This window comes from Arachis stenosperma, chromosome 1, assembly GCF_014773155.1.
Source record: "Arachis stenosperma cultivar V10309 chromosome 1, arast.V10309.gnm1.PFL2, whole genome shotgun sequence".
Taxonomy (NCBI): Eukaryota; Viridiplantae; Streptophyta; class Magnoliopsida; order Fabales; family Fabaceae; genus Arachis; species Arachis stenosperma.
The window spans coordinates 24,217,834-24,228,625 of record NC_080377.1 but is presented as its reverse complement, the minus strand read 5'-3'; the positions used below and the strand labels follow the sequence as shown (position 1 = coordinate 24,228,625).

General features: G+C 32.3%; 1 protein-coding gene across 1 annotated transcript; it reads right to left on the bottom strand.

Moving 5' to 3' along the window:
• Positions 1 to 5,991: 5,991 nt before the first annotated feature.
• On the bottom strand, positions 5,992 to 7,120 carry LOC130941877 (uncharacterized). Its single transcript, XM_057870507.1, has one exon. The coding sequence runs from the start codon at positions 6,729 to 6,731 to the stop codon at positions 6,174 to 6,176; it is 558 nt and encodes a 185-aa protein (XP_057726490.1). The 5' UTR covers positions 6,732 to 7,120; the 3' UTR covers positions 5,992 to 6,173.
• Between the last annotated feature and the right edge of the window lie 3,672 nt (positions 7,121 to 10,792).

Below are 10,792 nucleotides of genomic sequence, written 5' to 3'. Positions count from 1 at the left end.
AATTGAGGTTTGGATCTTTTGTGTAAAAATAGTTTTTAGGCCGAACTTCGGCGAGTCATAACTGGCTTCCAGACCCTTAAATGGTTTCAAACTTATTTTAAATAAAAATTGGGTCCGTGAATTTTACACCGTTGAAGAACAGATAAAAAATGTTTTAAAACGAGAAAGTTATGCGCGTCGAAAGTTTAGGGCCAAATTGGAAATTCTGTAGCTTTTTCAGAATTAACTAAAAATTTTCACAAAACGTACACCCACGCGTACGCGTGACCTGGAATTTGCGTACACGTCCAGCTGCTTGCGATGACCAACCCTTTCGGGTTAGGATTCACGCGTACGCGAGTAATAATTTTTCATGCCCACGCGTACGCGTGGCTCTTGTTTTAGCAAATATGGGTTTTTAAATTTTAAACCTAATTTCAAACTTCTAAACCTCTATTTTCGTTCTTTTAGTCATAAATTATAGTAGTAAGCCTTGTAATTAGATGAAGTTAGGAAATGGAGATAACTTGGGGGTGAAGTAAAGTTGAAGTTAGTAAAGCAGGCATTGATTCTCCAGCTGAAGCATGTGCCACTTTCTCCTGGAAGCCATTCCATACACATGGCTATCCCCGCATAATCATTCACACACAAGGCCCACGTCCTCCAGTGAGCGTTACGTTTCGCCGTCCACATTGGGTCGTCTCTATTGTGTCAAGTGAGCGTTATCTATCGCCATCCTCACTAGACACTTGGCACTAAGGCCCAACAACACTCAATATCTTTTCAGTCATTGCTCTCTGCTCTTCTGTGACAGAGGTCCCTTTACTTAATAAACCGAATTCAAGACATAACTTGAAACAAAATCTATTCTCAATAACTGAATGTAAAACCTTATACTTTCTTAATAAATCAAGCTAAAAATAAGACTTTTTGTAATAAATCAAAATCAAACAGTTTTCTGTAATTAAAACATTTTCTTTCAAGCTCAGCCACTTTTATTTTAATAAAATTCAAACCTTTCAAATCTTGTGTTATTAAGTCAGACCAATAATTATTAATAAATCAAATCAATAATTTCTCAAAAATAAGCTTATAAATCAAATTTTTAAAATGAAATCACTTTTCATATATTTTTACAAAAATTGGACAACATTTTCCCTTAAAATTGGACTTTGCCACTCTTTTCGGGTTCCCTCTTTCTTAACAAATCAATAGCCCTTTTCATCAGCAATTATCATAACAATAAATTCTCAATAAACAACTCATCATAAACCAATTTAACGACTATCATTCTCTTAAAAGTAAACCCGTCCAACTTCAAGAATTCATAACCACTATTCAAAAATCAACCTCATATTATTCCAACTATTTTAGAGTTACTTATTCATTAACAAAGTTACAATTTTATTTTAATATAAATAAAATTTTTAAGAAAACAATTCAATAACCAAACTTCAATCTTTTAACAATCCTCAAAATCAATTCTAATTACTCATAAATCAACATTAACAACAATCTCAACCTCAACAAATAAGCAATACAATAACCACCAATCTGACATAATCAATCAGAATCAGAATTTCCAGCTATTCAATCACAAGCATGATCTCAACTCAACATCAATCTTAAAAACCAAAATCAGCAGTGCCAAGCAGTCTTAAAGTTATCATTCAAACATATTCCAATAAGAGATATAACCAGTCACACATTTAATCTACATCCAAAATCCATCACATATCAAGCATTCCTATATTTGTAATAATCCAGTAAACTAGGCATTCAAATTTAAAGTATTTAATTTAATAAAATATTCCTTACCTCGATGTTGTAATTACCAAACTTACACAACAATCCCTGCTTAGTCTAAACTCATAGCAGCAGCGGCAGCAATTTCAATGCAACCAGGACAACGACAGCAGCACCAACTTTAATTTTCAAACATACCTTGGCAGAACTAAGACAGGGACATATGCTATCAAAATTAAAAGAAGATCATAGCAGAAAAATAAAATGGCACCAGAGCAAGGATGGAGGAATTACATATTCAGAAATGGTAGAATTGAAATTGAAACTAGAACAAGGGCAGTGCTGATTCCAAGACAAGAACAGATGAAACTATGGTGGGTAAATGGGACCGAAGCAGTGACTAAGGTAGTTCAGTAGCAGCGGCATTCATAACACTTCTCCAGCGGCAACCACGATCACTCCGACGGCAGTGATAGCTAGGGATCGGCGACGGTGGATACTTCAACGGCGACGGTCTTCCCTGGCACCTGGAAAGATGTTGCAAACGGCCTCCCTCTCCTTCCCGGTTCGTGATTCCAGCGACAATGCAGGCTTAGCAGAATCAAAATCAGCAATGTCATCTCCTCCTTTCACGTGCAACGGCAACAACGATGGCTTCATGGACAGCGGCGGTGGCCTTCCTCCTCCCTTCCTCCTCCCTTGGACGGCGATGCGGCGTGGCGGCGAGGGGTTGTCGTGGCTTCTCTCCCTCTTCCGTGCTCTCTCTCTCTCTCTCTCTCCTCGCGTTTGCCTCTTTCTCTCTCCTCTGTGGTTGACGACGATGGCGGCGACTAGTAGTGGGTTGGACGCGGCTGGGCAACAACGTGACGGGCATGAACGGCGAGCCCAAGGCCAGCGGTGGTGGCACAGCTCTTCCCTTTTCTCTTCTCTTTTTCCTGTCGCAGCTTCACTCTCGGATCTCTCGTTCTTTCTTTTCTTTCTCTTCTAATTTTTGTTGCTGCTGTGTGCTAGTATTTTAGAGGAGAAAGGGAAGTGGTGTGGCAGTGAAGGAAGGCTGAACGTGGCTAATTTAGGGATGAACGGGAATGAAGGGTACGTGTGTGATTCAAGTGAGAGGGGTTAGAGTTAGTGAAGTTAGGGTTTAAAATTGGGGATTTAGGGTTAGGATAGAGTATTAATTTAAAATCAAATTTAATCAATATAATTAATTTTAAGAATATTACTTATTTTTTAAATTACAAATTATTTTTAATTAAATCCTTCTAATTTAAAATTATAGATATATATAAATAAATTTTTCTTTGTTTATAAAATAAGGTTCGAAACTAAATATTCAAAATATAGTATATAAAATTTCCATTATTTCTCAATTACTAGAACTTCAAATTATAATTAAGAAATTACTCGATTTATATGTAAAAATTTCCGAAAATATAACTTTGATTAAATAGAATAAATTGTGAATAACTTATTTTTTAATTTTCGAAAATCCGGAGTCTTACAGGGGACAGTCCAAGGGTTTTGCAAACCAAACTTGTCAGGTTGGCTTGATAATCGACAGATGAGCCTCATCAGCCATAGGGTAGGCATACATCATGTTCATTTTGTTTGTTTTGTTTGCTATGCATTATTTGAAAATGCCTAATTGAATATTATATGTTAACTGTTATATTTGCTACTTACACTACTTGTGTCCTACCTGTGCTTGTAATTGTTTATTTGTCTGTCTTTGCAAACTCTCCGGAGATGGAGGAACGGAGGAAAGGTGAAAAGGTTTAGAGTTGAGATTAAGTATAAGCTAGGTTTAGAACTCCCTAGATGACAACCCTTTCTATGGTTTCTGTTTTAGTTCTTTAAGCTTGATATCTGAGTGTCGGCGTTCTAGGATTGCCTCTGGTATTCCCAGGACCTTATGTATTATATGCGTGATACCTTTACCATGCTGAGAATCTCTGATTCTTACCCCATACTGTGTTGTTATTTTTTAGATGCAGGTCGAGAGGCTCCTTGGTAGGCGTCTGGACTTCTATAGCGGAGCAGTTTCTGGGTTTTATAGTTTATGTTTATAAATGTACTTAACTCTCCGAACAGCTACTTTATCTTGTACCTCTTAGAGGTTTATGGAGAATTAGAGTTATCTTTGTATTTTGGATTTTTGGGGTATGTATATATGTATGTAAATATTCTCCGGCTAGCCTTAGTTTCGCATGCTGAGTTAGGAGTTTGTTATATCATTTTCTTGTCTCTCTACTGCTATTTCCTATTTAGTGATGCCTATTAATTTTGGATTTCTTCGCAAGCAACCATGTTTTCTGAGTGTTACGCTTTTTATTTTGCGATTTTGCTTTATCTGTTATTCAAGGCTCCTCGTATACTATATTCTTTTCAATATAATTAAGTATATATTTTGTATTAGAGGTCGCAATACCACACCACCTCTATTTTATGACTTAAGCGTAAAGCTCTGTGTGGTAAGGTGCTACACATTTCGAATAATAAATAAATATAAATTAACTTGGGTTGGTTGAGTAGTTAATTCGTTCATTCATTTAAGTAAGTTTAAGATTTAAATCTCATCTTATGTATGCAACAACTTATTAATCAATGGTAAATTCTTTAAATAAAACTCATATCCGCACTAGAATAAAAAACACCATGAAGAATAAAAAATAAAGAGAATAATTTGATATAATAGTCAATACCATAGTTGTAAGAACGGAACCGGTAATCAAACTGGTCAGATTACTAATTCACTAGTTTATTAGTTCAACCGATAAATCAATAATTGAACCGATAAAATCGGTTTCACGTAAATAAAAAATATAATAGCAAAAGTATAAAATAAAAGTTATTACAAAATACAAATTCACATCAATTGTTCAATGTTGGGAGCATAACCTATTTCCAACAGTTCAATTCAAAGGGTTCCTGTTAAGCAAGAAAAAGCAACCATATATGCATTCACTAAAATTTGTTTTGGACATAAAACCAGTTTTGTCGACATGTTTTCAAGCCTAAATTTGCCGAATAATTTAAATTATGAGCAGATTGGTACCTAACTAAGACATACAACCATGAGAAATTGATGAATGAATAACAAGGACTTAACTCACAAGTAAAATAGTTGCATTCAACTTGAAAATAACCATTCAATTCAACACACATTTAAAAGCAATATCATAGTAGTTCAACCGCAAATAATTTGACAAAAAGACTCAGAGTCACTATACTAAACAGATGCACAATGGCATAATAGTTCAACAGCACATAATTCAATAAAAATTGCTAGAAAATCTAGCAATCCTTCTTCTAAAGCAAATAGGCATAATGGCATAATAAAAAATTAGTCGAAAATTTCAGCAATCCAGCAATCACTACACTAAATAGATGCACAATAAAAAATTCAACATATTTAGTAATTTCATAATCAAGAATCAACAAATTCAACCAATTATAATTAAACATTTAACATAAACAGAACAAAATAACTACAAAAACAGAAATAATGGCATAATGTGAGGGGACCACCAACGGACCAACATGTCCCGACAGATAAGGCAGTGGATAGAGAGGATGCGACGACACCGCCGACGGAGCAAGGAGCTGCGATGAAGAAGGCGACCTGCGAGGCTGCGAGCCAAAACGCGACATGCAAGGAGGTCTTCGGAGCCACACCGTGTCCGGAGAGACGAAGACGACGAGATGGCCGGCGGGGTTGGAGCCTAGAGGGGTTGCTGGCTTGTTGCCTTACTGGGGAATGGGCGCCGTTGGGGATTAGGGTTAAGGGGAATGGGTCAATGGGGATGGGGATGTGGCTGGTAGGTTCGAGTGTTTTATGTGTTTATTTCATTATTTTTTTTTATAAAATCCAAAACGATGTCGTTTTGGCTAAGGAAAAAAAAAGGAGAGCTTCGAATCAGACGATTTATTCAAAATTGTCGGTTCTTTGATTTTTCACAAAATCGGACAGTTCAATCCGGTTCGATGTAAAATATATATTAAATTATACAACACATATTAAAAATGAGTTAAACACTTAAATTATATATGCATTTATACACAAATATACAATAATTAATTTTATTAATTGATTTTAATATACACATAATACTTTTGTAATGAATATCATATTGATTTTTGAAATAGATAATAATTATTTTAAAATTTTAATTCTTTCAAAATGTGTGCATAAATATACACATAAGCAATTATGACTTATGAGAATTAGAAGTTGTTTTAGGTAGGAAGAACGCAATAAAATAAATTTCTCAAACAACAAATTAAAACACTAGCAATTACACAAAATCAGGATAAAATCAAACAATAGACAAATATAACTAAAATAGTTGGAGAATCAGCAGCATTATTCTTCTACAACAGAGTCCAGAAATAATTGCTGATTTACAATTGAAATTTTAAAAGGAATAACAGTGTGTGTGTTGAATCCTTCAACTATCCACACAATCGATTTTACTAGCTAGCCCCAACAGAATCCTGCTGGATTCCAAGCTACTCAAGGTTCCTGGGCTAATAGGTGGGAAGTTACACCATAAATTACTATAATAAGGAGGTGATCTTCCCATTAGCCCATCATCTTGGAAACCCCGGTTGGAGTACCAGCTATCATCATCATTATTATTATTAGTGCACACTTCTGCTTCTGCAACAAAATTGGAATTGGAACTATTAGTAAGAATAGTTTCTGTTTCAGCACGTGCCACGCTCTGAGGTGGTTTCATGAACTGCTCCATGGCACGTGCACCGGTAAGCTGCTGAACGAGTTCTCTGAAGTTCACGGCGTCCACTTTGTAAACTTTGACGGGTCTCGGCGGCATCGGTGCCACGTGTAACTTATTCCTCCACGGCTTGCTTTGAGATTTCTTCACTGAATGAAGCATGGAATGCGGTTGAAAAGGGTATGCAGGTTTCACTACCTTCTTTGATTCCACCATGGACTTGGATGATGAAGAAGAAGAATCAGAAGTAGAATAATAATAAGCTTCCATAGTTATACAAAAATTACAAATTCAGAATGACACAAAGCAAATAAGAGTATGTATAAAGCTGTATTTTTACGGGTTTTTTTTTTTTTAATTTTACGATAAAGTATGTAGTGTGTATATAATTGTGTTTTGTAATATGCTAGCTAAGAAGATGTATATATAGATATAGTTGTGAATTAACTTATGACAAGGTATGATACTTGTTACTTCTATTTATTTATAGGCGATTTTAGTCAAGGAATAAGTTGGAGAAAACAATACTCTGTATTTCGGTTTTGTTGGAAGGGAATAAAACTCACTTAACTCAGCCAACAAACAAATTGACACATTTAAAAATCTAACAATTATTATTACAAATTTTATATTTTTCAAAAATATGATATATAAAGTGTTTATAATAATAAAATATCTATGATTTCTTTAATAAATTTTTGAATTAAATTAAATTTACTCAATTTTAATATAATATCAACATCTGTACCTCTAAAGACACCAAAAAAAAAAAAAAATCTGTACATCTAAAATCTTGTTGTTCATTATTTGTTTCATTTATTGTTTCTTCAAATTGATCCTATTGATTTATGGCACGTTGGGGTTGAATTTCAATAAAAGACAACGACCAAACTGTGCGGGCAGCCATGTTGTGATGAATCTCAGCAAGAAATTCAAAATGTTTTTTATTTTTTTATTTTTTTTCTTTTTGTCTTGACCGTCGGCGGCGAGGGTGGATAATGTATAGAGTGACATAAGAAAACCAATGAGTGGTCAAAGTAATGTAGTTGGATATGGCACAGGTTCTTAATCACATTCTGGATTAAACAAACAATAAAGAAATTCCTCCAATTCTGGATTAAACATTCTGTGTAGAGACTAAAGATGGGTCAGGCTTAAACAGAAAATGTTTAAATGAACTTTTGAGGGAAAAGAAATTTCGATATGGGTTAATTGGGAGGGAAAACCCCTAAAAAAAAAAAAACATATCAACTCCGTTAAATAATTAATAATGGTTGCAGCCAAGTAGTTATTTTTTTAAAATTTTTTTTATAGAACATAGATTCAAATTATCATTAAAAAATAAAAAACTTAATAAAAAAAATCTAAAAAAATAATCTAAAACTAAATAATAACAAACCTCCAAATCATTGTAAAATTATTTTGAAATTTGAAAATTATTTTAAAATTTCTAAAATAATTTTAAAAATTCATAACAAAAAGAAACATGCGAAATGTAATAAAAAAATCTAAAATGTTTGGAGGGAAGTGAATTCAAATTATCAAGAGAAACATCCAAACCTAATGAAAACAATATTCAAAATCTAAAAAAATATCTAAAACCAAATAATAACAAACATCCAATGCAAGATCATGGTAAAATTATGCGTTAAGTATGGTCCCTAAAATATATATCAAAAAAAATTCTCATTTCCAACATTTTTTTCATACAAAATCGTCCTTTTTACTTAAATATTAAAATTTTGGACCAAATTATCCATAACAAAAAAATTATAAAATAAAAAAAGAAAAAGAGAAAGAGAGTATTTTTGCTCTTGCGAAGAGGGAAGGAAAAAAGAAAGAAAAAGAAGAAGAAACTGTCCACGATCCACCTTTGCCTCCGCTTCTACCGCCCTTTCGTACGATTTTGGTCCCTTAGATAAGGACGATTTTAAAACCAAGTTAAACCTTAAGGATGATTTTGTATGCAAAAAAAAGTTTGGGACGAAAAAAATTTTCGGCCTATACCTTAAGGACTAAAATCATTTTTTAAGTACTTAACTTTAAAATTATTTTAAAGACTCATTTAAAAAATTTCATAATCATTTTAAAAATTCTAAAAATTATTTTAAAATAATCAAAATTCGTTTTAAAAATTAAAAAATTATTCTAAAAATGCTTAATTAAAAAAACATTCAAAACGTAACAAAAAACATCCAAAATCTAATAAACACAAGACATAGAGCAAAATATTGAAAAAAGAACATCCAAAAACTAAGAAAGACTCATCTAAAATTATTAACAAAATCATCCAAAACCGAAAAAAAAAAATATCCAAAATACTCAATGACCGCGGCAGTCCTTGGCTGGCAGCTCCTTCTTCATCTCCTTTCTCTTCTCCCTTTTCTTTTTTCTCTGTGTGATGTTGATGATGTATATTCATGATGCGGCTGAACGAGAGAAGAAGATAAAACTTTTAAATTGCCGTTAGGCAGTGAATGAGTTTCTAGTCACGGGTTAAGTGGGTTCTTTGGGACTTGGGTCGGTTTCGTCTTGCTCGATTTGGATAATATCCAAAAAAAATTTTGGAGTTAAAATTAGAATTTTGAATAAGGTTTAAATGAAAAGAAAAATATTTATTAATATTGACTGTTAGAGGTAAAATTAAAATTTATATAAAATATTAAGAATAAAATTGAATTAAATTAAATGTTAAAGATAATTTTAAAAAATTTAAAAAACGTTAGGGGGCGAAAAAATATTTTTTATCTAAATATAAATAATTTAAAAATTATATAAGTATAAACATAAAACTTAATTTATTTATCTTAAAAAATCCCGTCGCAGAATAGCAGCCGCCTGTTAATTTATTTCCTCCTGCAGTTCTGTTACTGTCATATTTGAAGGGGATTGGCATGACGTAACATATATTCCAATTCATGCAACAATCTAATATTAATCATGACTTTGACAAAGCTTCCTCCATTTCTTAATGATTTAACGTAACATTGCTGGAGACTAAGTAAACGGCGCGTGGCTTACGAGATCCTACCTCCTAATTGATATGATCTTGAAATTTTAAGTAAACATTGCCCGTGATAATCAATTCATCCATTGATATAATGCGGCTTAAAATAGATATTTCATAGCACAGACATCGCAACTAATAATAATAATAATAATAATAAGGTGAAATATATGGTAAAGATGTTGTTTTAAAGAAATAGATATTTCATAGCACAGACATCGCAACTAATAATAATAATAATAAGGTGAAATATATGGTAAAGATGTTGTTTTAAAGATGTGTCTACGTGGCAAAATCCAAACCACACATTCTAAAACCACACTTTTCACTTAAAACCGTAACTCTTCACAAAGAAAAGCGTCACCTAATGGAAAAAAGTAAATTAGAAGATTTAAGAGAAGAAATAATTAAATTATCAAAATTAATAGATCAAAAATTAATGATTTTAACCAATGTTCATTGTAATGACACTGAATTCTTAAAATCAATACAAAATGATTTCTCTCAAAATCTTTATTTTACTATAAGTTTTATTGAAGGACTTCAAAAACCTGAAAAAACTTATTTTTCACATGGAATTTCTAAAAAATGCTACCATGGAAATGATTTCCCACATCTTTATCATACTTTTAACCCACAATTAAATTCTATAGTAGATATGCTTGAAGAAATATTAGTATCCATAAAATTTCAAAGAAATAAGGAAAAAGAGAATTCCAAAGAAGAAAAATTTCAAAATATAATCAACATAACAGACTTAAAAGTAAAACCACCATTGAAATTATGAATATTGAAGAAAAATTAGAAGAAGTTACAATGCTTTTTAAACAATTAAAAATGGCTCAAGACAATAATATTATGGAACATGGTTTTCAAATAGAAGAAGAATTAGTAAATGATGAAAATATAGAAAATGAAGAACACATTTTAGATTATTCAAGTGACGAAGATCCAGCAATTCCAATACAAGTAAAAAATGAAGCTGGAACATCTAAGGATAATCAATCTCAATTTAAATGGGAAACAGGTTTTGATAATTATACTTTTAAAAAAGGGTTTATAAATAAAGATTCAAAATATACAAAAATACCATCAAAATACATTCCTAAAATCCAGGAAATAGAAGGAGAAAGAATACTCGATTTAGACTGCAAAAAGAACGAAAAAGAAATTTTCGAAAACTGGTTGAATTCCTTCTTATTAGAAGTCTTTACTAATCCAAAACTTAGTAAATTGTCTGGAAGAGACATTTGGAATTACATAGGATTTCATACTAAAGGAACTATAAGAGATTATATGACATCAATAGAAAACCAAATAATAG

Bases quoted from the DNA above. Each gene is read 5' to 3' on its own strand.
- LOC130941877 (XM_057870507.1), bottom strand. From the start codon at position 6,731: ATGGAAGCTTATTATTATTCTACTTCTGATTCTTCTTCTTCATCATCC.